The sequence below is a fragment of the Vanellus vanellus genome, assembly GCF_965231255.1.
Source record: "Vanellus vanellus genome assembly, chromosome: 9".
NCBI lineage: Eukaryota > Metazoa > Chordata > Aves > Charadriiformes > Charadriidae > Vanellus > Vanellus vanellus.
In genome coordinates this window covers 23,449,464-23,476,540 of record NC_138914.1, presented here as the reverse complement: position 1 = coordinate 23,476,540, position 27,077 = coordinate 23,449,464, and the positions used below count along the sequence as shown (strand labels likewise).

At 41.1% G+C, this 27,077-nt stretch overlaps 2 protein-coding genes across 3 annotated transcripts; both read right to left on the bottom strand.

Annotated features, from left to right (window-relative positions):
• On the bottom strand, positions 1-11,433 carry LOC309675607 (haloacid dehalogenase-like hydrolase domain-containing 5; the record flags this gene model as incomplete). Its single annotated transcript, XM_082487935.1, has 8 exons — positions 1-552; positions 1,377-1,565; positions 3,661-3,835; positions 4,730-4,763; positions 5,939-6,032; positions 7,723-7,835; positions 8,904-9,113; positions 11,308-11,433. The coding sequence occupies 8 exons, from the start codon at positions 11,431-11,433 to the stop codon at positions 156-158; spliced, it is 1,338 nt and encodes a 445-aa protein (XP_082344061.1). The 3' UTR covers positions 1-155.
• ISY1 (ISY1 splicing factor homolog) lies at positions 9,101-27,077 on the bottom strand. 2 transcript variants are annotated; one of them, XR_014269480.1, is made up of 12 exons: positions 27,013-27,077; positions 26,659-26,681; positions 24,947-24,998; positions 23,105-23,170; positions 22,238-22,280; positions 21,957-22,069; positions 21,146-21,263; positions 20,155-20,277; positions 17,670-17,779; positions 16,436-16,522; positions 14,459-14,944; positions 9,101-9,113 (listed from the first exon to the last, which is right to left on the bottom strand). XR_014269480.1 is itself a non-coding variant. In XM_082487594.1 (11 exons), the coding sequence occupies exons 1-11, from the start codon at positions 27,013-27,015 to the stop codon at positions 14,837-14,839; spliced, it is 846 nt and encodes a 281-aa protein (XP_082343720.1). In that variant the 5' UTR covers positions 27,016-27,077; the 3' UTR covers positions 14,137-14,836. The 2 variants fall into 2 exon arrangements, 1 of the variants encoding a protein (XP_082343720.1); XM_082487594.1 differs by lacking the exon at positions 9,101-9,113 and having other exon boundaries at positions 14,137-14,944.

Below are 27,077 nucleotides of genomic sequence, written 5' to 3'. Positions count from 1 at the left end.
TATATTAATATACCTAAGTATATTAACATACTTTGTATTAATTGAAAGGTAAAAATTTTAGAAAGCAGCAGTTTGTGGCATGATTTTAAAGCACAGTTTGGTTTTTTGGGGAAGAGAAGCAGAGCACTGAGTAGTCCTTAAGAAATCGCGTCATCTCAATTAGGTGCAAAGTTCTCCAGCTGGAAGACCAGGTCTACAGCAGCATCGACGTCTGGTACAATATGATCTGGTTCTACTAAACCGGGATCAGATCTAAAATCTCTGTGGCCATGGAACACTGTTTCAGTTATGCTCTCCCTGGTATCCAAGGGTACCTCCGTGTGAGGGTTGTAAACCCCAGTACAAACAAGAACAGACCTACAGTGGGCAGCAGCTGCAGATGCTAATTCGTTCTCCCAACTGTTGTCTATTTCATCATCCTGAGAGAGGGTGGCAGATCCTCCACCACCAGCAACTTTGGCCTGGATCCGTGATTTTGAACCTTTTCTGGAGTTCTCTTCAAGATAGCGATTGTAAAGGTTAGCACCATAGACATCAGTCATGAGATTATCTCTGGAAACGTAAGAAAAGAGTTTAGTCAGCACTGCAATTTTAATTGCCAATTTTCAATTGTATGAAAGACATTTCTACGGTTTCGATGTAACAGTTTATTTTATACTTTACATAACTTTATGTGGAAATATGCAGATAGGAAGACATCCATTCTTATAGCTACTTTATTACACCATTTTCATTAAGCATGACATACGATAAAAGTGAGTAACTCTCCATATTGACACTGCACACCGGGGCAGGGGGAGGGGAAATCAAGGATCGGTATCAGCAGTCCATGAATGAGCTTATTGTATTTCCAAACATCTTGGAGATTCTGAAGCAGTCTTTAATACAATACAGCTTTCTCTCTTCCTATGAAAAGGATTCTATGATGTGACAGCATGCACAGCAGCATATGACCGAGCTTAATGACCTCACAAATAAATTCTAGCTCTACGTTCCCTAATAACCATCGTTCACTCAAAGCTTGTTGGTGTTATACCAGTAAAACTAATGAAACACTCATCCAAATTCTTTTTGATAGATTTACACAGCCTATTACAGAAGTTTAAAAAAAATAATTCTGAGAAATCTGAGATGCATATAAACCACTTTTTGTGCTTCTACAGAAATTACACATAGAAAGAGCAAATCATTATTAATTTTGAAGATTAGAAACAGTGAGACTTGAAAACATTACAAAGAGTACACTGTCACACCAAGAACATTAGGTGGTCCCAATGGTATGAGAAACAAAGTAGTAAGAGTTGTGTATTTTTCATTGATGGTATTTATGTTGTGAGTAATCTCCTAATGAACTCGTTAGAGTTCTGATATCTTACCCGACAGCATAAAGCGTTTGAATAGGTTGCTTCCATTGCCGTTCTGCTGCCTGAGCCCTGATGAGGTATTCTGCATACTGGTAGGTCAGTTTACTAGGTTTGCCCATTAAGGCCTCATATTTCAGATCTTTGCCAGTGATCTTCTTGTAAATGTTTTCCAAACAAACCATGAACGTTCCATGCCCAAACCTAGACAGATATAAAGAGAAATCAAATTATATTAAGGGCACATAAAAAAAGCAAGGCCTTTTTATTTCATGATCTTTTAGGAATAAATCATATCCTATAACTATCAAATTTCCTTCCATTTGCATTCTGTTTCACTGAAAATGAAGTGCTGATTAGCTGAACAATAAAGACCACAATAAAAACACGTTATTGGGAGAGCACAACAGACGTTTCTATTTTTAAAATGTAGCAATAGTTTGTGTTAGTGTTACTTGCATTTAAGTAGATACCCTAGTTACAAAAGTGATGCTTCTTGAAATAATGCCTAGCCTGTGATATACGCTCTGCAGTCACCTAAAAGAATCAGCTAAATTAGCAAAGAGGAGGAACGGAAAAGGAAAGTTAGAATCAGACAGAACAAAAACTGTTCTCTCCTTAAACACAACAGTACACCAAAACCCACTTGTAATACGGAAACAAAAAAACTTCATGGGTTTCTCTAAAAGAATAGGTGCAAAGGAGTATCAAGGAACGAACTCTAATTTTACAGCATGCTTTTGATAACTCACTCAGTTATTTTGATCAAGGTGGAAACAGTGATGATGGGTCAACCACCACACCAGGAAATCAGCAATTTAGAAGATGTAATCTTACGATAAAAAAAGCTGGTTTACTCCATTACTGAAGTCAGGGTGTGATATTAGGGATAAACTAATACGTACCACTTGAGAGATACGGAATTATCAAAAACACAAAAGAAGAGTAAAAGGCTGCTATACAACAATTCAATAGACAATAGTTCTTGAGAAGAGCTGCTAGGTAACTTCTAATGCACACAGATTAGCGTAGCTGCTAGAACTCGGTATCTACAGCCTAAAAAAACCAAAACACCAATATAATGAGCATCAGAAGCCAGCAGAGATATAGGAGGTGCACTAATAAAGAAATTAAATCTCTAGTGGCCTAGAAATCAAAATAGCTTTTTAAGGAAAAAAGCTACAAAGGAGGCAGCAGCTATAGCACTTTTAAAGGTGGTAAAGAATTAGCTTTTCTGAATTCTGCATGAACCCTTCATTCCCTCTCTCCACCCTGATTGTCGCTTTTTATTATGAAATACCAATAAATAAGAATAAAATTATTTCCAGTAATTACTACCAACAGCTTAAAACAACTTAAGCATGGCATTATATTCCAACAGTGAAGGTAACAGCCCTCACAGACGGAAACTTGTCATACTGTCAAACTCAAAGGAAAAAACAAACTTTATACTGGATCTTTCCCAAAAGACACAACTGAAACTATGTATCCTATGCACTGTAGATATACGAGTTGCCTTAGTCTAGCCGGAAACTATCATACATATGTATTTTGCCAATGTGCTAATTAGAAATGGTCTTTGCATCCAAGCAAGGATATCAGAGAAGATCTTCAACTCAAGATCAAGGCAGCAATCCAGTCACAATAACGACAATTTCATTCAGTGTATGTTCAAATTTTAGACTGGGGAAAGAGAGAGGAAACATAACTATCAAATAACTAGCTTCTGTTGAAAACAAAATCAAACAAAAACACTATCAGAGACCACGCCACTTTGTTCTGTGTGTTCTACTTGTTTGTTTTTTTTTTTTTTTTTTTATGTTCCTTAAAGCGCTCACTATATTGCCCTCAGCTCAAAAACACTCACTGCCTTCAACAAGCAGGGTCAATTCTTTACCCCACCAGAAACTCTAGGGTGGAAAAGAGAAATACCAAAGGAGGTCCTAATGAAATGAAACAATGGCCTTGACAATTTTTTCATTTTTTCCTTTGAACTGAGAATCTGAGGCCCTCAGGCAAAAACCTGTCTTTCCCCACTCTTCTGGGAGCAGGAAACAAAAAGGTTTGGGGCTTAAAAGCAGTTTTTATCTTGAGTAACTGATTTCCTGAATGCAATAATGCAGATGGTGATAAGGCAGCACTTGCTGAAAGCGCATTGCTTTAGAGATGTCCTATTCAAAGCTGAGACCTACTGTGAAGCTATAGCAAGCATTTTGTATAAAAGTATGTGTATTTTACTGAAGAAATGAGGAAACCCCAAATATATCACAATATACACACGTGTTATAATTGCACCTACCTTGGAGACTGCGCTTCAGCTACCCACATCAGATCCATGTTACAAGCAAGCACGGGAATGTGAGGGTAGTTTTCCTGGCGATAGGGATTGCCAGGATAGCCACTTGTCAGCAGAACATCTATGATCAACTGGAGGTTGGTTTCCCATCTGACTGGCTCCCCAAACAAAACAACGGCTATGAGAAAAAGAATTCCAAAACAGAGTTATAGAGTTAGTTAAGAGGACACCAAAGCTCTGACACTAAAACTTGGTCTAAAGAGACTGAATGAGTAATTTGATTTAACCGTGAACTAATTTAATAGTCACATTAACTTCGGGTTTTAATATATTACATATCCATTTATTCACAGAAAATCTCCGAAGTAACAAGACCCCACTGCAAAATCTACAGGTTTAGGAATTTTATTTTTTTTTTATTGGCTAAGTTTCTCCATAGCACCACAAAATACTAAGTTGTAAATCATATTTCTAAGTCTTTCATACCTTTATGAATTCTATGTTTACATACAGTATTTAAATAATCTATCAGAGATGTTATTTTGTTAATCTTAAAAAAAAATGTGAATGTTGTTTTTAGACACTTCTCTGGTCTCCAACCATAATTTGGCTCTGATTGTTTTAAATCTGAAAGTCCAGTTTCTACTTTCTGGTACTTCAGATGAAATGAGGGTGAATATGGCATGCTGAAACAAGATGCTTCTCCTGCTACAACTCTGAAGTGACCATCCTGACTACTGTGCAAACGAGACTGATTTTCATTCCTCATTTTTAAAAGGAAGGCAACAATAGCCTGATCAAGGAAGACAAAAAGGAAAGCAGACCTCACCTATCTTCTGAAACTTCAAAAACACATGGCTGAAAACTGCACACATTAAAAAAAAATAGCTTTATCGCATGCGGTATGTTCCAAATCAATGACAGATACCATTAACAAGGAAATGTTAGAATTGCCTCAGCCAACTTCTGAAGCGCCCAGCAATCTAAAAAGAAATTCTAATTATAAAGAAAAGTACAATAAAGAGATTTCTTCTATTAAAGGATAGTTGCAAGTGAAGGAAAGACAACTGACCCTCAATCTTGGGAAGCTCCACAGCAGAGGGGTACTGCAATAAGAAAAAAAGCAAAAGTTTTCTACAAGATTAAACATCTACTACTATTTTTAACAGAATAAATTCAAGTATAGCTCCCACAGTTGCCTTCTGCAACACTGACAGGAAACACACTCTCTATTTTGGTATATACCTGACGTCAGTTTATTTAGAAACTTGTATGTCAATTCTGAAGTGACTCTCGTGGCAAATGGACAGCAGACAAGTCGGTGTGTTCTACATTTGTGAGCCTCCTACATCTATTTAACTTCCTCTGGCAAGCTGTAAAGTTTCAGTTGTTTAATTTCCTTTTGTATGAAGGTATGGATGTTTACTTTTCCACAGCAGCAAGAGGCCTCTAGTACTAACAAGACATTTGAAAAATATTTCTTGGCATGTATTTCTTTAACACTGCTAAGAAAGAAAAATATATTGTCTCACACATATCTGCTTGACAAGTAAGTTTGTACTTCATATTTACTCCCTATGGTGACAAATACATTAACAGTTTCTAGAAGTTCTACATGCGCATGGTTGAGAAGCAAAGCAAAAGGTGATATAACCCAGTTATGGATTCTGTGAACCACAAAGAATTTCTTGACAAATCCACTCTACGTACTGACCCTGAATATGTACAATACACGCATGTATTTACTGCATATGTACTCACTTCTTTTTGAAATTCTGCACAATTCAGTTGAAACCATAGAGTACCTACCGTTAGTATTTAAATATATTTAAATAATAGTATAAACAAGAAAAGGACTCCTTTGGAGAAAAATGAGTTATCTACAAAGCATTCATTTACAAACAAAGCAACCTCAAAGCCTAGAAACAACACCAAGACAACCCTATACTGAAGGAAAATGCTTTTTTTATCTTCCACACCTCTGAGGAAGCAAGTAAGCTTTCCAAGACATTTTGAATTAGGTATCTGTACTAAATTATAAAGTTTCCCACAACAGTAAGTTACAAAACCAAATATTGTGTTTAAGGATTACCACTGATAGAAAAAAGTCTATAGTCGTTCTTGAAAATGCTGTAATAAAACAAATAAAGAAGCTGAAAAGCCAAGTCAAAATACAGTGTAAGAACATCAGCATTAGCTGGGTAGTTTAGACACTGACTCCTGTTAGAGAATATAATCTAATGAGCAAACGAAAAATTTGAAAACAAAAATACTCACTCACCAGAACATCAGGTCTCCTGTCATGGTCAACTACATCTAGCAAAGGGTGTTTCTCCCGCAATGTTTCAATGGTAATAGGTTGACAGAAACCAAGGCTGGGAAAATACCAGTTAAGGATACAGAACTGCTTATATTAAAAGATTTTCAAAAATCGGTAATTCCATTTTAACAATTTTAACATAAGCAGTTTATCTGGTAAAGGAAATTATTTAGACATGAAAGCAACATATCGAAGACTGATGTTGTCTTCTGTGGATGAACAGATGATCATCCCATTACTTGTAAGTGGGAGACGTGTCTGAAATCTTCAGGCAGAAATTATACATAAATCTTGCTCAAAATATGAGATGAAAAGCAAGAAGCCACTCTACACCTGCAATACTGCAAGATCACCTTTACACAAGCACAAAAATAAGTTTACCTGGCAGCAAGACATCTTGTGTAATTATTAGAGAAAAGAAATATGAGCTAGTTGAGGAAACAATACTGTCTCCACAAATCATGCTTTCCTTAGGCCATTACAGCTGCAAAGGTACTGCGAGATAAACAAACAGCATAAAGCTCAGCCTCTCGCAAAATGGTGGACTGACCACTCAGGTTTAATTATGCTCTACAAGTAGTTAAGATAAATACCAAACCACAGCAAAAAAGGAAAGGACCAAAAGGGAAATAATAACCTCCCCATTTGCATAGCACTTTCCTTAAATGCTGATATAACCCATTAATTTAAACTTGCTTAACAACAGGTAATCAAATTACAATGGCTCATTTGCGTAAAAAGCAGTTGTGATGTTACTCTCAATACTAAGATGACTTCTTACAATGCAAATGAAAATAAGATCTATTTAAATATATCAGTTAGACAAACTAAGCCACCTGATTTTGTATTGGAATCAACACCACAGGCCATTTGTAAAGTTATTTTAAAATAAGGTCATCCCATATGAAAATACTATCTAACAGAAGTAAAATTTTTATATTTTGTATTCACTCTTGCAATATATTTTTCTCTTAGCTATGCCTAACAAATTTTGACAGTTAACTGGAATGTTCCTTCATTAACTTTTTCTCACCTTTGTATTTCAAATAGAGCTTATACTTAAAAGTCACATATTCGTTTTTTTTACAACTTATTATTTACACCAACTTTAATTAAAATCCTAATAAAGGAATAAGTGCAAAAGGGAGTTACTGGAAATATGAGCGCAGATTATACAAAGGTTAAAGTAATTAAATTACAGTTTTAAGCCTTGATACCACCATTACATCAACACATTTCAAGCTCTTTTTGCTGTTAGTATAGAAGCAGCAAAATATTTTCAAGTATAGTTCTACTCTGGATGCTGGTTACAAAAGCAGTGTGGCCTGGCCTGGCCGCATGCTTACAAGCAGATCTTGAGCCCCTGAGCTGAAAGTCAGATGTGATAAATAATAGATAGAATGGCATGTTCTCATCCTTAAGAGAGCGCGAACCCTTTATGCTAGTGTAATTTACATACAAGTAAAAAGAATAAAAATAATTCTTTCCCTTTTTTCCTTCTCAATTAAAAACCGACAGAATGAAGTGAAGCAAATATCAACACACCAACCATTTTCAAAATGTAAATTTGACATCACAGTAAGAACCACCATTGCTTATTACTGCATGTGTAGTGTTGAAATATTTGGTCTTCACTTGATCCATAGGATTCCCTGAACTTGATTAAGGAAAATACCAAAACAGAAAGTTGTTTGTGGGTTGGTTGGTTGTTTTTGTTGTTTGTTTTTTTTTTTTTTCAAAGATACTCTTGAGCAATCTCAAGAAGTGGTCCTTGTCCAGACACGAGAACACATTTTTCATGATAACGTTTGAACATCCGCAGAGGACTGTGTGACATCATCACTTGATCTTGTGAAATCTGTTTGGGATTTTAAAACAAAAGAATTCTGTTGTTTTTCAGATAAGTTATTTATATGTAGATTTAATTAACAAGTGTGACAAATTCTATGAATCACAAAACAATCATACATTACTACCTAAAACCCTAACATACTGTTTTCTGTTAAGTTTCACAGGCAATGTATTGATAATATGCCAGAAAAAAAAAAAAACAACCTACTGACAAAGCACCATACACACCCCTTTCAGCTTCCAGTATTACTCTACACAACATGAACACGAGTTTTTCCTCTCCTAGTTTTATAGAATCACCAAATTCATTTGGAAAACAATCAGGGAAGAAGAATCAGAACTGCCCTAGTTCCAATTGTGGTACCTTTGCTAGGCTGCAGCATTGATTTAATTGTATCCAAAGACCTTAGTTTACACATCCCATACCTTCAATAGGTATAAAACTGGTAAAATTATTATCCTGGAAGGATGCTGTTACGAATCACTACTTATCACCTTATCACAGATCTAAAAAAAAACCCAAAATAGTTGAGATGTCATTTTACCCGTGACACAGAGGATTTTATTAATACAGAGATGCTCACGTCTTGCCAGCCCTCACTGAAAGGGCCACAGAACTAACTTTACAGCTTTATCTTAGTAATGCTCAAACAGAGTCTCCAACAATGGAGAAGTCCTACTGCCTGCAGCGCCCACAAATCAGGGGGGAATCAAGTTTTACCGCTTGTACCAAAGAGGCACATTATCACAGAAGACACTCAGCTTGCTACAGCAGAGTTTCATGTTACTGGCACACACATTTTTTTATACAGAAGGAGAAGGCAAGATTTATTCCCACAATAATAATGTTGCAAAGAAACACCATTACCATTGGAACAATCAGTACCTTTACCAATGGCAATACCATTAGCTTTGGACAGCATTTTTTACTTTTATAATACCTCCCGCAAAGCATTTCAGAGGGCTTAAGGGAAAAATAAAACTGATTTAACTGAGCAGCATTTAATGGAAGATAATACATTTGACATATTCACCATAAGTAAATAACTAAATGAGTAAGATTTAAGCTACTCACTGGAACTCCCAATAGATGAGACAACTGATCCGCTTTTTTCTGGCGAAGGCAATCCCCTGCATTGGTGACAAATACTACAGGCACCAAGAATTGTCCCTGAGAATTCACTAGCTTTTGAAAGGCTGTTTTTGCAGCAGGAATTGGAGTCTTCCCTCGTACCAGAACACCATCAATGTCAAAAAGAAAACCAAAGGATGGCAGCATGTTGAGCTGTAAGAAGGAATTGAAAAGAAAGAGTACATTACTTATGCCCTTACTTAGACCCTTTTGATAAAGCTTACAACAGCTGAAGCCCAATGAAAACAGACACCTCCACGGAGAAGGAATTGATCTTTAACTTTGTGCATTTTCATGTGCCTTACGGACATACTCATACGCTACAGTATCTACCATGGAAAAGGAGCACTACAACTCCCTCTTCCTTATGCATACAGCCTCATGAGTTCTACCTTGCTTTATAAGTAGTTTCAGAAGACTGGGACAAATTAAGTTAAATTGACAAAAAGAGGTACAAAATGCATGCTGCCGTGCCAACGAGTCACACTTTTGATTGATTTAACCCCACTCTGTTTCATGGGGAATTTCAATGCACAGAATACTAACAAAATAAACAAAAGTATTTTTTTCAGCAGCAGGTAGGTATTGAATGCAAATATTGTACTTGCCTCCTCCCTTACAAGATGTTTAGGTACTAAAACCGTCCCTGCTGTCACTTGTACTTTTCTGTTCCACAACAGGGTCGACTACAGCTTGATATCTGTTGCGCTCCTTATACATCGCTTCGGTTGATTCTCAGCTCTATATATGGCAAACTAAGGCCTATTGTTAAGGTTAGCACCTCCTTACACAAAGACACTGTTTGAGTTACTAAAATTTATCTCACTGCCTCTCTTTGAAGGAGTGAACCATCCGTCAGGAGCCCAGAAAGGGAGAGCGAGGCTAACAGGGGTAAAAAAGACGAGCGGGGTGATAAGCCTAAGGGCTGGAGACAGAGAGGACTGTCAAGCAATGAAACAGTTACAAAATCAGGTCGGAAAAGGATGGACCAAAAAGGGTCTATAATCTAAATTTCATTTCTCTCTTAAGCCTAAAATGGAATCGAGGGCTCTTGGGATTTATGATCCCCTCTTTCATTGTTTGATGAGAAAGGAGGGAGGGGTTAAGCGCCGAGACTGATCATGATGGGGAGAACAGGCGCAGAATCGACTCCAGCCAACAGAGGTGGGACAGCCTTTGCTATTGCAGCTGTCTGGGGGCAATCACGCCCGCTGCTCTTCCCACACAGGGAGAAGGGCATTGTGCCTATTTAAGCAGCACTTTGTTCCTCATCAATTATTCATCTGCTACCTCTTCCCTGCAGCTGGGTATGCAGGGAGATAGACAATGCCACCACTATCAGAAAGGTGACGGAGCTACAGACACACTCCTCAACACGCCGGCTCTCACCGCTGCCTTTCTTAAAACCACGGCACACAAACAGCATTTGAAGACCCAAAAACCCAGGAGTTTGAGTACGTTCCCCGACAGAGCCCAATTTCATAAAGTCAACGCTTCAAGTGTATTGCAATATCCCTGATTTTAATTTGGCAGTTGGGTTTTGTTCAGTTTTACGTGCGAGCGCTCTGCTTTCTCCCCTATATAACCATCAGAGCTCTATTTAAAAAACAAAAACCCCGCGGCCACTGTCTCCAAGTCGTCCGCAACTGTTTCACGAGCGCCGCGCCAGCGACAACCCCTCGGCCCCCCCCAGGGACGTTGCCGGCTGGCGGGTAAGCGCACAGCCCTATCTCAGGCTGTGGGAACTGGAACGTGAAATTAATGAAACTGCATCGTAACAGTTTTGAAGTAATCACAGCTCTTCGCGTTAATTTTGCCATCCGTAAGTAACGGAGATTACACGTGTGAATTTTACAGTGACCAACAACGAAGTCCTTCACTAAGTATACGGAGAAAAAAAGAACTGAGAAAGGAATTCAGCGTGTATCCCACAAGGAAAATAACGAAACCAACAGCTACTTTTTCCCTTTTGGCCATAAAGGCACACTCCCCTCCGGAGAGACTTGCAGGGCGGCAACAACAAAGGGGACGAAGCCCCGCGCTCGGGGCACGATAGTCACGACTTTCCCCGCTTCCCTCTTTGCGACAACACGCAGCCAAAGCCGCCCTCCCCCCCCCCCCCCCCCCCATCCCCATCCCCATCCCCATCCCCATCCCGGGCACTGCGGGGGAAACCCCGGTAACGGCCCCCTCAGCTGCGGGGCGTGGCGGGAGAGACACGATCCCCCGGGACCCGCCGGCCTCCGCCCCTCAGGCCCGGCCGCGCCCCGCCGAGTCCGGCTTCTCCCACCGCCGTTTCGGTTTCGCTCCCGCGGCACCACCGCCAGCTGCTCCCCCCCGCGCCTACCTTACCGCCGCCGGTGCCCTCAGCCGCCGGCCCGCCGCAGAGCCCCCCGAGCGCCGGGAGCCGGGGCGGCCGCCCCGCGGAGCCGGCCCTGAGGAGAGCGCGGAGCGGCGGCAGCGCGCGCCGCATGTCGGCCGGGAGAAGGCGGCTGAGGCGATGTGGGGGGGGGAACGAGAGGGGGGAGCGGCGGCCGCGCCCCGCCACCGCCCCTACGCGCGCCGAGGCCCCGCCCACCCACCCCCCGTGGCGGGAGAGCAGGCCCCGCCCCTACCGGGTGAGCTCACCGAGCCACGTCAAACCGCAAGTGACGTCAGCCCCGAGGCCTGCGCCCGGAAAAGGGTGACGGAGCGTTTGTACCAGGGGAACCGGGGCACTCCCCCGCAACCCGCCCCGCTGCGAGCGCACTCCCCAGCAGCCGCTCTCCAAAGGGAGCGAAGCACCAACCGTCAGCCGATGGAACCTCTGCACGGCCGCCTCTGCTCATCTCGCTCACCCGCCCGCACAGAGGCGGCAACTCCACTTATTTCCCCCTCCTGCGGGGAGGAGCTGAGCCCCCAGCGACCGCGCTGCCCTCACCGAGGCAGAGAGGAAGGGAGGCGTCCTTCACCTCCAGGCATCGCATCAAACAGCATCAAATGCGTTTCTGAACCACAAGAGCAAGCCAAAACTGGGGCAGAGAATGCAACAACCTGGGAGGTTATCCCCTCACAGCACAGCGCAGAACTCTGAGGCGGACAGAACAAAGTGATGTTTATTTTATAACCTAGACATGCTCCAGGCTGAGGCATCACATTGATGGCACGAGTTACGAGACTGATGACAGACACACACACGTCTAAGCACACCTGCCCGCTCAAAGCATGAGTCAATGCAGAGCCTACACACCATTTCGTTCTCAAGAATGAAACGATGAGATCAGTTTCCCGGCTTTGGCTGCAGAAGCTCCCCAGCCCCAACCGCAATTTAACAGCCTGTACGGCAAGCGGGACGCGCGCCCTGTGCTATCGGCCGCTGCTGGCAAGCGGGACGCGCGCCCTGTGCTATCGGCCGCTGCTGGCAAACAATTACTCTGCAATTTGTTGGCTCAGATGCAGTCAAAGAGAGCATTCAGCTTACAAATGCGCTCAGAGCCAGAGTGAATATTTAGTACAGCGGGCTCAAGCAGCAGCCACAGTTCACACTGCGCAGTTCCATAATCTGTTTTTGTGCATTTATTCCATTTCTGCGTTGGTCAGCAGAGATCAGCACTGCCTTAAAAACTGCTCTATTGACATCATTATGTGGGTCCTGCTCCAGGCTGGTAGCTACTCCTTTGAACATCAGTGCAATTACTTTCTCGATTTTCTCTCATTCTTTCAGTTTATTCTTTCTTTATGCCTTCTGTCATTATCATTCTGTCTCTGATCTGTCTTTACGCTTCTGTTTTCTGTCTTCTATGTTACAGATTCACATAGTGACAGAAGGGATCAACCACTGGTATTATCAAACTCCCAGACTGTACCAGGCTATAAAAACTAGTTGGGTTTTCTCCCCCCTTAATCTAGTTTGGTTATCTCAAGCATATAGTTTAGCAAATCTACAGCACGACTGGCATTCCTCTTCCAAGCACTCTTCTCCTGGAAGAAAAACCATTATTACACTGAACAAAAAAAAAAGAAAAAAAACGTACCATCCAGCAGAAGCATGGTTGGCATGGGGCTGTTCACAACAGTACTTTAACTCTCAACGCCTTTTTGGCAAGCCCATTTGGCTGCTCCCGTTGTTTTGTTGGTATCGTGTCCCCCTTTGCCCTGGTCATACTATGGGTTGGTGACCGACACTCCTGAAGCATGGTAAAGACTTCATAACAGACTGCCTGCCAATTTATCTGGCTCCAGGGACTCAGTTAGTGGCTTAGCACCAGGCAACAAAAGCCTTTAACCTTCACTTACGAAGCTTTTCCACAGGTGAAGTACACTACTCTGACGTAGTAATGTTAGACCATAAACCTCTAAGCATATCCAACATGAAAAGAGCCTATTTTTTCCATTCTTGGGGGCCAGAGGGTTCAGGGAAGGAGCTCTGGGAACAGTGTTGTCTTTTACAGCAATACAGACAGCACGTGGATAAAAGCACATCACCTTCTCTAATCCCAAGAACAGAAAACACTCAAGAGGCAGCAGCAAAAACTAAAACCAACTTTGGACTGGTGCTTATGACTCAGAGCACAAAAATTATTATGGGTCATAAACATATTTGTTTGCTGCTTGATTACAAAGCAGAGAAAGCTGCGCTGTGAACAGGGAGAGAGAAGAATGTGTTCGTAATGTTAGTCGTCTGCTTGCTATCAATACTTAAGTTTTTGATTTATTGTTTTTCGTATTTTTTTTTTTTTTAAGATTTGAATTTCACAGCTATGATTCCCACATTTACGAGGCTTTTTTTGTTTAATCATTTACATCAAGTAAGACAAAGCTTGCCTCTATAATTTAGAGCTTCAACTGTTCTGGAGTGGATTATTTACAATAGGCAGAGCTGAATACTAACAGCACCTAGAAACTCTAAATAGTCTCAGACGTGGTTACTTGGTGGTTAAATGCTATATTCCTTAGACAGCCCTTCTACTCCATGGCTGCAGACGTCCAATTTAAAATCTCACCCATTCAGACCTGTTTAACGGTGTTAGTCTGAACAGGCTCTGCTGTAATCTGCCTCTTGTCACAGGACACACAAGCTAAGAGCAGTAGGGGGTGCCGAGCTCCAAATCCCTACATGGATGGCTGTTTATGATCCCATTCTTTGGCTACGAATAGGGAAACAACGCAATCTTTGGAGCTAGAACAGAACAAGACGTCAGGCTGCAAATAAGTTTTACTAAAAATATTTGAACAAGGTATTGCAAAGTTGGAAGTATTTACAATAGTTGCTGAAATATCCAGCATTTAAGCAATTCACCCAGGCACGGTTACAAACTACAAAAAGGGTAACAGCTTTTAGACATACTGCGTGTGCTACAAAGAACCAAATCAACTTCAAAATCACTTGTAAGATCTGCCATCGAGGCACCTCGGAACAGGTTCTAGGCTATTCTGGTAAACTAGCCAGGCATAATCGAATCATTTACTTCCAGACCCAGCTCAGCGAAAATCAACATGAGAAAGATGTGTACACTTACAGTCAGGATACGGCAGACAGAATGGCAGTAACATCAGTCAGTTTTCCTTCAGGATTTAAGGAGTCACTGGGTTTGCGGTTCTATCTGTAAGAGGCACCACTGCACAGACTGTTTCACAAAGTGAAAGGACTGCAGACAGTTGCTGAAGATGTTGAGACAAGTTAACCTAGGTTTGATCTTTTTTCAGCGCTGAAGTGCAAGTCATCCCAGTGGATTAACCAAAATGATGGTTTTCCTTCTGCAGCACAGACCATGACTGCATCAGTTTACTCTTACCAGCCAAGGGGACTTCCAGAGCTAAAAGTGATTGCTACCAGAATACATGAAACTGTTGTTTTTAGATGGATTATACAAAAAGCAGGAATTACTGCCGCAATGTTACAATCCTAAAAGTGTTTTTGCTTCTTCACTCTGTGCCATGAGGGTTTCACTGGCATACTTCTGAAGAAGTTCCATCTTCTTTCTCCGTACAAGAGCTTCCTCGATCTGCAAATATAAAAATAGGATGACATTCAGCTGAAGTGAGGCGCTGAAACCTAGTGTGCTTAGCTATTAAGAGAAGAGGAAAAAAACCACAGGAAACAGACTGTGAAAGTAAAGGTGTGTACTAGTGTAAAAGTAGCTGAATTGAGTCAGGAGCACCTTTTTTAATACTCAACTGAAGCTCGTGGAAGTCAAAAGAAGCAGTAAAATAGGCGCCTCCATTTCAGACCTATGCTCCCACCCTTTTCAATTAGGACGTTAACTGCCATTTTATTTCTCTCTCAGTAGTCACTTGGATTTTGTTTCAGACAATTGTCTCGGATACAGCTTTAACAAATGCAGAACAGGTGGAGTTGAGCCACACTAGTCCGCACCCCCGAAATCACAGTTTAGCGAGTGCACCTTTCACATCAGCAACGGCTATGAACCTCTGACCTAATTTTTGTCTAGAAGTGCCAGCAATACATGATTTTTTAACAAGCATGTACTTTAAAGATCTACTAACAGCAACCAGCAAGACTTGTTTTAATCTCAGGAATGATTTTATATTTGTCCAAACTGCACACAGGCACACAGCATCTCTCAAAGATAAGTGTTCTGAACCATAGCTTTTTGTAGTTTAGAACCTAAAAGGCATAATCCCATAGGCATAAGGTGTGGAGTGATTTGCCACTAAAAAAGATAAAAGATTACACTGACTGCTGTCTAATTAGAAAAGACTGCTATGTAAATCAGGGATTATGTATTAGAAAAACAGTTTTGACTCTCAGTTATGCTCTCTTCATTAACAGAATACCATCAGCCAGAAAGCAATGTTTTTAATCATTATTTCTCTCCTGTGGTTTTGACAAGTCATTATATGTGTATTTTGTTAAATGTGCAGGATTATGACTCCACAGGAGAATACAGGTTTGTTATCTGACAAGATGGCAGCAGGGGACAAACCGTGACATGCTGTGTGATGTAAAGGCACACCTACCAAAAGATACATTAACTCCAGAACCTTCTTGCCTGAGTTATATTCCAAATAACTTGTCATTATTAAGGTAATACATATCCTAGAGCAGTTTCAAAATATAACAGTCAATTCAAGGTCATGCCACTAACATATTTTGGAAAACTTATGAGAGCAAATCCTGCAATTCAGAAATCATCCCATTAAATTAAAAAAAAAAAAAAGTTAGACCATCAGCAGAAAAGCACAGTAAAGATATATTAGGCAATCAGGGTCATCGTGTTTATAACACCACAACGCTTTCCAATTTATGTAATACTTATGAAGGTTTTGGAAATTCTCAGGTGAAAAGGGTTATAGCAATGGTACCATAATTCTGGCCAGTTCCACAGCATTTGCAAGAGGATTAAACAGCTGCAGAGTCAAGTCACAGAAGTAACAAATCGAGGACACACCTACTGATGATCTGCCATAAGTTAAGGCCTCCGTCTTGCAAAAGCCAGAGTGCAACTCTGCAACTTAATTTTTTTATGTCTTACCTCCTGTTGAGTTGGCACTGGAACATGTGCAATAAATTTCTGTTGGCCTTCTTCACCTTCTTTTTCCTTGCCACCTTCCTCATCAGACTAAAAAAAAAAAAAAATAAAAATAATTAAGCCACATCGAGTTTGCTTTCTAAAGAGGTTATCAAAAAGTCCTTTTTTACTTGCTTTGCCAGAAGGAACCAGATAGAGCATGATCAATGCTACAAACACAAGATGCAAGTGAATAGGACCAAACCACTAAGGAATATGACAAGCATCACATTCAGATGCTGCTCCTTGACATTTCCAGGATTATTGCTTTCCTGCTCCATACAGCTTTTCCTCTGCTGTGGCATGGGCATGAATGTAAAGCTATATTCTCTCCTCTTCCATATCTCTCTGGCTGCCACAGCAAAGCTATAAACAAAATTGGAGCCAGCTAACCAAGAAGGAAGCAAGTGCTTTAAAAATATATGCACCACTTCCCTGCATAGCTCTGTGCTGCTTCGTTCTCACACCTGAGAGCTGGGCTTATGAGTCATGAGATAATACAAATAAATCAGGGTATGGAAGGAACCACCAGTTTTACCTTATGGACTACCTCCTTTTTATTCTTGTGATAAACCCACTCAGATATGCACTGCAAAATAAGAACTAGCTTCCAATACTCCTTTTACAGATCTTGGAGAGCAACAGCAATATCCCTCACTTCTCTTACTGGCGCTGGGAGCAGGGAGAATAAAGAAACAAGAGCCATGTCACAGCAGCGACTGCAGCATCAGCAAAGCCTTGCTGTATCAGGATTCAACTATAAACAAGACCCTGGCAACCCCTGGTTTTGTTACACATTGACAGTGTGAAATTACACTTGTACACAAAACTACTTGTGCTGTTACGGATGTCAATTGTACTTAAAAGCAAGACTGATCAGTGTTAACTTAACAACACACCCCCTTACAAATACCAGGACTCCAGGCAGCAACAGTTAAATTGCAACAAGTTCTCAGCTGTTAGTTGTTTCTCACTCGAGTAAAAAGTCTTCCCTAGCGGCCAGCTTTCATTGCTCTCTAAACTCGGACCAAGCGCATCATCTGCTACTCATTTTTACTAAACAGGGGTAATTGTACAGTAAGTTAGGCAGAGAGAAGGGCAGAACGCAGCAGCAGACAGGTTCTCAGCAAAATAACTACATCCAAGAAGGCAGTGTAGAAGACACGTGAAATGTTACATCACCTTAACCATCACATACCTCATCATCGTTGACAGCATAGATATTTACTTCCTCCTCATCCTCCTCTTCCCCTCTTGCAAGTCGTGCTTCTCTCTCCATTTTCCATTTTTCCACTGCTTCTGCTATAACTGGTTAGCAAAGGAAAATGGCAAGCGTATCTGAGCACATTAAAGCAGTATGGTGCAATTTCCAAAGCTTTTCCAGTAGACAAACTTTCTGCTTAAACCCTCTACATCAGTAGTGCGCACTTACTGTAGAACCTTGGTGTAGTATCTAATAAAATATTAACGTAGTCTGAGCAAACCCCAATGCATTGTGAAAGTGTGGTACTTTCTAATGCTTTAATTTGGGTATGTTTTAGACTCTAAACATCAAGGATAAATATCAACCTACTTTCTGAACTGAGTAACAGGGGGCCACACAACCAGGCTAAGACTCTCTTACAGCTCTGTAGTATGTCGACACCTATAGGAATGTTGATCACCGTGTAGTTAATTAAACATGATTACACTCCTTACAGTGACCACCCACATAAGTCTCTTTCTACTCATCTTGTAGTGTATTTCTCTTATTTTGTAGCATGACTCCAACTCTGTAACTCACGGGCAGGCTACTGGATCTCTACTACACAGCAGAATGCTAGTAAGAACGCTAAAACAAGTTTTAAGAAGCTTAATCAGCGATATTGCCAGTGTATAAAAATCCTAGGGAGGTGCAAGATTAACGCAACTAGGCAGTACAAAGCACCTACAACAACAGAAGTCAGAAGACATTCCCCCTGGCTCTCAAAGATAAAACATTAAAATGCTCTCCCTGAGAAAGCAAGATCTAACTAGTGGCACATAGCTGCATTTTTGTGTGGTTTTGTGACAGAAAAGGTAGCCCACACTAAGAAGTTTTTTTTTCAATATTTTGTTTCACAAAAATTTGAGTCTTCTGATAACATGGTAAAAACCACAAGAGCCCAGACAACACGTGACCCTAAGAGAATCTTAGCTATAGTGCACCAATAGTACATTAATAGTACACCTATTGCTTCTGTTAGCACCTCTAGCCTTATTATTTCTAGTGGCACAATCACCAAAGATGGTAATTTTCTTAAATAACCACACGAATCGAGATGAGCCACCTCTCCTGCCTGCAATTAGAAAGATGAACACCGAGAGGGAGGCTGTTCTGGGAGCGCTGCACCACACAACTGCCCTTCTTACGCTATCGGCTGTTGGCCAGCCAGCTACCCTTCACTCGGTTTAAGGCTCTAGGCTATGCTGCAGCACACAGATAAGTGAAATATTTCCGTTATTCTCCTCTTCCTCCCTGTCCTATAACCTAACCGACACAGCATGATCTCTAACACACAGTACTATGAAGATTTCACACAAGGAGAAGGGATAAATATAAGTTGATGACCGCACCAAGAGACACTAAGTACTGAAAACAGTTACAAGCTTAACAACTTGTCATCATTTTAAAAAGTCACTTCCTGCAGTTTTGTTCCAAGTTTTTCTCTCTAATTGCAAAGAGATAATTGTATACAAAAAGAAGCAGCATTCAAGCAAAATCCGATTGTTTTATCTGCTGTGCTCTGTGAAGAGCCCCCCAGGGGCTTCTACAACCAGGACCTTTTCCGACAGAGCACTGAGGATCTGCCTGCAGTGGAAGCTTCAGAAGAAGAGATGATGAAACAAATGTACAAAGCAAACAGCAAAAAACTGGCAGGATCAGACAATGCTCACCAGAAGGACTGAAAGAATTATTATTTAGAAAACAGCTAAGCTCTTAAAGGTGGTGGGTGGCCTCTTGCTTAAAGCTACACAAATTCCAGAAGATGGCACACAGTGCTGAATTTTAAAGAGGGTTTCAGGAACGTAGAGTCATAAACCTGATGTCTTTACCGGGCAAGTCAGTAGAACTGAACTAGAGAACTAAATGAGCTGGTGTGTGGATAAATATCATCTATTGAGAAAGTACGGATTTCAAAAGGAAAAAAATATTCACAAACGTGTTGAAGTTCTGAGATAGACAACACATGGACAAATTAACATAGGCCACCTAGACTTCAGGGCTTCCAGAAGGTCCCTTCTAACCACTATGTTTATGGATAAATAATTAGGTGAGACAGGAAACAGATGGTACAGTCAGTTTTCACAAAGGAGGGAGATAACCGCTTGGGTTCTACAGATCTCTCTGCCCCAACCTACTCTTTTACATTCTTAAGCATGAAAAAGGTGGGGGGAAAAAAGGGAGATGTAGCAAATCACTTGCTGACAATATTAAATCATTAACAGTAATAAAGATGAAAGCGAACTCTAAAGCACACCCCTGCCCCCTGAAATGCCTTACACAATAGTGATTTGGATACCTACATGACAGATGAAATCTGACAGCTAAGCACAAGATAACACCTGAAGCGGGGGGGGGGGGGAGGGGGGGAGGAGATAACTTCAGAGTCCATCATCACCCCTTCTTGGATTGATTTATGCAGGTTTGGAATCTCACTTACCTTTCTTTTCATGTTCTTGTTCCAGTGGCTCCAGAATACCATCATCTTCATCCCTGTACCCATAGTATTCTGCATCGATGGATTTCATAAGCTCAGCTCGAGTTTTCCGAGGCGGTGGGAGGGCTGCAAGAGCACACACCTATCATTCATCCAGGTCCACCTTGATAGCTTGCTGTGCGTTCCCTGTTCCCAGCAGCCTCACAGCAGCTACAGCTACCAATGGATGATCTGAACTGCTGTCGATATCAAAAGTACTGGAATTCTACTCTGGCCTGCACAAAACTGTTTGAATACATGACCCAAAGCTTCACATTGCACAGTTCCCATCCTGTGGCAATTCTACACTGTCACGGATGCGGTTACTTTTCCCCCTGTGCTGCAGTCCCAGTATTGAGCAAGACTACTATATGAAATGAACTAAAAAACCATCAAGATCATGTAGTACTTCCCATAATTTTTCCTTGCAGGTGCCAAAAATGAGCTGATTCAGCAGGCCTGCCTCATTTTCAGGGCCAAGTAATTCCCACTCATTCTATGACAAATCAAAATATAAAGTTTTATGCACTTACATCTAGTTTTTCGTATTATGAAAGCTGATTCCTGCTTCTAGAGTTATGTTCAAGCCAACTTTTTCCTTTTTTTTTTTTTTTTTTTTTTTTTAATTCTGAACTCAGAGTACAATTTAGAACTTATCAATACAGTTAACCTGTTACGTTGGAAGGTTTCTATGGAACATTAGTCCTTGTTATTTTGAACTCCTGGTAGAAAACAGTTTACTCTTTTGCATTTCTTCAATTATACTGTAAACAGCCAAAGGCGTTCTTTGCCCAAAGAAATAGCATTTAATTAATTACTGGTGTTTCATTTAGCCAATCTAAGGCACAGGCCAGGATACGCTGTTACTCACATTCCCCATGTACTACAGTAGACCTTTTACTCAAGAGATACTACTCAGCAGAGTCATGTCTGGGAAGAGTTGCTGTTTACTTACGCTCCTTTTCAAAGAGTTCTCTAACTCCTGGTAAATCCTTTGCAGCTCCAAAATATTTGTAACCTCTGTTTCCTGGAACTTCTTTCCCTTCATGATCTAACATTTTTGGTCCGATCCGCTGGAAAATAAACAGAATTAATTGTTTAAAATTTTATTCCTCTTGCATCTTGTATTTCCTGGGCATCTTACTAGATTAAAGGATTGAGAAAGGAGATGTGAGGTTGTTTGACCTGGTATAACATAAGTAAAATGCCCCTATAGCTCATTTTTATATACATTCTCTACTTTTACTACAAATCACAGTTAAAACAACCATGCAAACCATAGAGTGCCCATACCTGATTCACCTTGACAAAACACCCAAACCTGTCATTCTCTGTACTTGTATACTCAAGTATCAGACAAAGAAGCACGACTAAATCTGACAATAAGCATGCATTTGATGCTGTGGAAAGTGAGAGCTAGTCTCATCATTTCATTTTCAGCAGCAACGAGGTGAGCCAAGGGAAAACGCTTCTACATACTGAAACAGTACAGTACAGAAAACCTACACCTACTGATGGGTCAGACCATTGCTGCAAACTCTTATCAGGAAGGTAAGACCCCTTGAACCAGTGTTCCAAATTAAAAAGTCTGGGAACAAATATTTCTTCTAACGCAACCTAACTTTTTTTAGGGGCTGAATAAAGTTCCTCTCTAATAAATGTTAGCTAAGTAATATGTGGTTAACTAAACACTGCACAGATTTTTCTCATTAGTCAATTTACTTGTAAGCAAAAGAACCATGTAGTACAAAATAATCCACACTTACAGCATAATCAGGACCTCCTAGCTCCTTTATTCTGAATTCCCAGTGTCCTTTCTCCCTCAGAAGTTTGTTTATTTCATCATTCAGGTCCCGAATTCTGAATTCACCTAATCCAGCTGTTAGAGGGGAAAAAAGGCAATAAATTAGGCATCTTACAAGAAGCACCAGAGTAATTTCAGAATTTATGCAATGGAAATGATATAGTTCACATGAAATGTGATTTCTACTGTAACTGCTTAAGACTGGAGATTCAAAAAAATAAAATGTAATTAGAAAAATCTTACCGTTTTGAATCTGTGCCACTTTCTTGGAAATTTCCCCAATGATCTAGGTAATTAAGAACATAGAAGTAAATTTCTCAAAAAAAAAAAAAAAAAGGCTAAAAAAAAACCCTAGAAAGGTCCAACTTCTAAGTTGCTTTTTGATCTAGAAAATGGACCTGAGCCTATCAATTTCAAATATCAACACAGATTTTATTCATAAATTAGTACCTCAGAAGCTTAAAAACCAAGGAAACGTTTTTACAGCAGTACATGTGATGAAGGCAGGAGCATGTGAAGTACAGAGAAAGGCTGAGAGAAAACTGTGTTTGATTTACCATAAGAGAAGACAAAAAGGGAATAACCTATTGCTGTCTTCAACTACCTAGTGCAGGGTGTAGAGAAGACAGAGCCAGACTGTGAGACGTGCACGACAATGGGACAAGTAGCAACAAACACCAGTTGGAACAAGGGAAATTCTGACTAAATTCAAGGGGAAAAAAAAAAAATCATTAAAAAGGTAATCAAACACTGGAACAGGGGCCCCAAAAAGCCATGGAATCCAAATCCCTGAAGATATTAAAAAATCAGTTGGACACGGCCCTGAGCAACTGGATGTGGTAGGACATGTTTGAACACCATGGTCAATGAGAGATATTAGTTGTTTAGCTTAAATAAGTAAGTTTTAATTTGAATAAATTACTCAGGGTTATAATATGGTGTGATTTATGCTGTTTGCCCAGCTTTACTTGGCATGAGTAGCTAGATTTGCTGGAGCCTTTAGGCCACAATAGAGTTCACTATTTACAAATTTGTAAGCAGGCTGTCTAAATAAGAAGTGCTGAAGTTATACTTATTATAGAATTAGTAAAATCTATAGCTTGACATTACCTGACGTCTCCATTTCTCAGCTTTAGGCAATTCATTACACTCTGATGCAAGGAAAGGTCTTCGTTCCTGTTTGACAAAAAGCCACACACCATGACATTTTAACCTAGCATCAATATATTCACAGCATTTCATGCAAACTTTGTTACTTGATTAATCCCAAACTATGCTACCAAGCTCCAGTGCCTTCTGCTCAATTTTTAGTAAGTGGAAAACAATGATAGTTTAATTTCGCAGGGCTGTAAATCATCACAGAATATAAAAACCTACTTAAATCCACTTTATTCAAAATAAAATCTGTCACCTATTTTTTTTCAAAGCACCCCACAATCCTCTCCAATACAAATAATGTACTTCAGCTGCCCTAAATGGAACATCATTGCCATTTACTAGCACCTAAATAAAACCCACTGTTTTCCAAGTAGCTATTAAGTTTAGGCCTTTCTTTCTCAATTGCTACCACCTAAATCATGTACTTTTTTGCCAAGATTATTTTGTTTTGAACTCTCCCAACGGCAGTTTATCTAAAACATCATCTTCCCAACCTTCTTCCTTCCGTTGACTTGCTTACACAAACTAGTATTTCATCTTACCTCTATGACTCTGAGGAGGGACCCTTCCCTACAGTACTTTCACAGATCAACCTTTTATATATTAAAAAGCCTTCCTTCACAGAATATACCAGAAACTCTATTCCATCTTCTTCTTTGGCTGCTGTTCATGGAATCTTTCCCACTACAGTTTTCCCAAACTGTTGTTTTCCACTTTACTGTTTCATATTGCTCACACTCGTGTGTAAAACATAATTTCTTAAGGTGCAAACATAGGACTCCTCAGTTAGTTTCCAGAATTCCTTTGTCAGTTACCCAAAATTAAAAATTATAAACTTGTAGAAAAAAAACATTCTTGAGAACACTCTGACCCCCACATAAATGTTATCACAATTTGAGTTACAATTCAGTGAAAGACCTACAGGAATATCCAGAGATAGTTGAGAATCAGTCTTTTAAGGTTCTGTGTGGGTTTAGGGATGATAATTCTCTCACTATAGTGGTGGGGTTTTAAATTATGAAGTTGCTAAGTCCTTTTTTTTTTTTTTTTTTTGCAATCTTACACCAATCGAAAAAAAAAAACCCCAGCTGCACAACAGTGAAGACAATTACGAACAGATCCACAGCTATCATGTGTTGGGTTAACAACATGCCAATGTTATGTCTCATGCAAGTCTCGAGTTCACAATGATTCTGAAGACTGTTTCATGGGTACGGTTTTGTCAGAATACATTAACAAACAAGACTATGAGGATTTCTCTACCTCTTCTGGGAAGAAATCCAAACAAACCTTGTGATTACTCTCAGTAAAAAATAAGTGTATGTGAATCAATTTGCATAAGTAGTTGCACAAAGAGATAACTTCAGTCTCAAAAGTAATTTTCACTTTCTGTCCAGCACGCTGCCTCTATTTATAGCATTAGTGTCATTTGGTTTCGATTGTTTGGGATTTTTTTTAACTACTACATATTCTACCTACGTTACATAAAAAAAAATGCAATGTTAAAATTTCATATTCTTCTCAGCAGCCAAGCCAACACACCTCTGAAACACAGACATAACTAAACAACCCATTTAATAATGTATGTAAGGAAATTCTCTTTTGCCACTTCTGTTTTGCATCACTACGAAATACAGTCTCTTCTTCAGCTCCTTTCCAGATAACTAATGCCACGGTCCTATAGGATATCTGTATGTGGCATGTGACTTTCTAACAGCTGTCACACAGCTCTGTACCTGTTTTGCATTCCACTCCTGATTAGAGCTAACAAAGCTTTAGTTTCTCACATCATACCTTAACCTTTCCTTCCTCGAGCTGAGCTTGCCGAAACCTTGCCAAGGCCGTCCTAAAGGAAAGAAAGGAAGCAGGTTTACTTGTACAAATCTACCTTTTGCCAGGGAGCAATTTCTGCTCTGGATGTTGATTATGGACTTAAATTAAAGTCTGTAGAAAACAAAGGCTACAACATATTAATTGTCTAGCTCTTCCAGCTAGTGACTTCTTCAACACTAGAAATCCTCAGTGGTTAATTTCTGAGATACATATAAATCCTGGTAAGCAGCTAATTAATTTTTCTGTTTAGCATATGCCAGCACATTAGATATTAGCAGCAAAAGAACATCAGCAAGTTCTAAGCACAAGCGCATAAAGTTTACATACTTTAGTGAGGGATACATCAAAAAAGCAAACAAAAATTCCAGAGGAAAAAAAAGCTTCAGTAAGGAAAGCAGCAGTCAGTAATCAAGTTTATTAACGTTACCAAAATCTTTTGAGTCTCTCACAACTGAGCAGAGACCACATAGACTACAGTTTTTTAATACACAGTTTTACTTATTTACTAGACATTTAATAATAACATTAAAAAACACAAAACAATTGAAAGAACATTTAATACCTTTTAATAGCATGCCTATACCCTGCATCTAAGCCAATTATCTAGACTATATCTGCTGTTTAGAGGCATTTCCAGAAAGAAAATCACACCATCCAATCCAGGTGCACTGGATGGGATCACTGAGAGAGCACTTAGCAAGGTATGAGACAGCTGTAGTCTCTTCAGCCTCTCTCTCAGTTACTATTACAAGCTCAGAACATATTTCAGGAAAAAGAACAAACATGAGACAAATCATAGGCTCATAGAATGGTTAGACTTGGAAGGGACCCTAAAGATCATCTAGTTCCAACCCCCCTGCCCTGGGCAGGGACACCTTCCACCAGCCCAGGTTGCTCTAAGCCCCGTCCAACCTGGCCTTGAACACCTCCAGCGATGGGGCAACCACAGCTTCTCTGCGCAACCTGGGCCAGGGGCTCACTGCCCTCACAGGAAAGAATTCCTAATATCTAGAATCTAAATCTCTCCTCTTTCTGTTCAAAACCTTTCCCCCTCATCCTATGGCTCCCCTCCCTGACCGAAGTCCCTCCCCAGCTTTTCTTTAGCTCCCTTTCAGGACTGGAAGGGGCTCTAAGGTCTCCCCAGAGCCTTCTCTTTTCCAGGCTGAACACCCCCAACTCTCTCAGCCTGTCCGCCCAGCAGACGGGCTCCAGCCCTCGCAGCACCTCTGTGGCCTCCTCCAGCCCCAATCCAACAGGTCCATGTCGTTCTGACGTTGGGGGCCTCCATATTAGACACGGTACTCCAGGTGGAGTCTCCCCAGAGCGGAGCAGAGTCCCCTCCCTCACCCTGCTAGCCACGCCACTGGGGATGCAGCCCAGGACACCGGTGGCTTTCTGGGCTGCAAGAGCCTCTAGTCCAGCAGTTCTAAACATGTGGTCTGCAAACATTTTTGAAAAGTACTCAAGAAAATCAATACAAAAGCAAGTCTATGAAAAACCACTGGTTTTAGCCAGTCCCAAGCAAGAAGAATTATACTAAAACCAATGCTGACCGGTTCTTATACAGCCTCTTCTCAAAACGGGTACTGCCTAAAGCCACGCCAGCCCACAGAACGTGTGCCACCACGGGGGGGTGGGGGTAACGGGGGAGTGGTGGCCCCAGCCGTACTTACATGGCCTTTTCCGCGTTCCGAGCCTGAAAGAGAGAACACAGACGGGTTGTTACCGAGGGCGCCCGACAGCGCCTCACTCACTCCACCCGGCCCCTCGCCGCCGCCGCCAAGGAACGGGCAGCGGGCCCCCGCCAAGGAACGGGCAGCGGGCCCCCGCCAAGGAACGGGCAGCGGGCCCCCGCCAAGGAACGGGCAGCGGGCCCCCGCCTCGCCCCTCATCCTCGCCAGCCCGGCCGGGGCGGCGCAGGGACTCCGGCCCGCTCGGGGCCGCTCTCCGCCGAGCCCCCACGGCCGGGAAAAGCAGGGCCGGAGAGTGCGGCCCTGCCGGGAGAGGGCTGTGGGGACGGCACTCACCATGGCGCCCGCCGGTAGACGACCACCACAGCAGCCTCGCGCGCCAGGGACAACCCGGAAGAAGA

What these genes read in the sequence shown, in the direction of transcription:
- ISY1 (XM_082487594.1), bottom strand. An exon ending in AGAACTCTTTGAAAAGGAGC is followed by an intron (nt 20,278 to 21,145) that starts GTAAGTAAACAG and finishes GTGCTCTTGCAG; the next exon opens with CCCTCCCACCGCCTCGGAAA. An exon ending in ACAAGAACATGAAAAGAAAG is followed by an intron (nt 17,780 to 20,154) that starts GTAAGTGAGATT and finishes TTTGCTAACCAG; the next exon opens with TTATAGCAGAAGCAGTGGAA.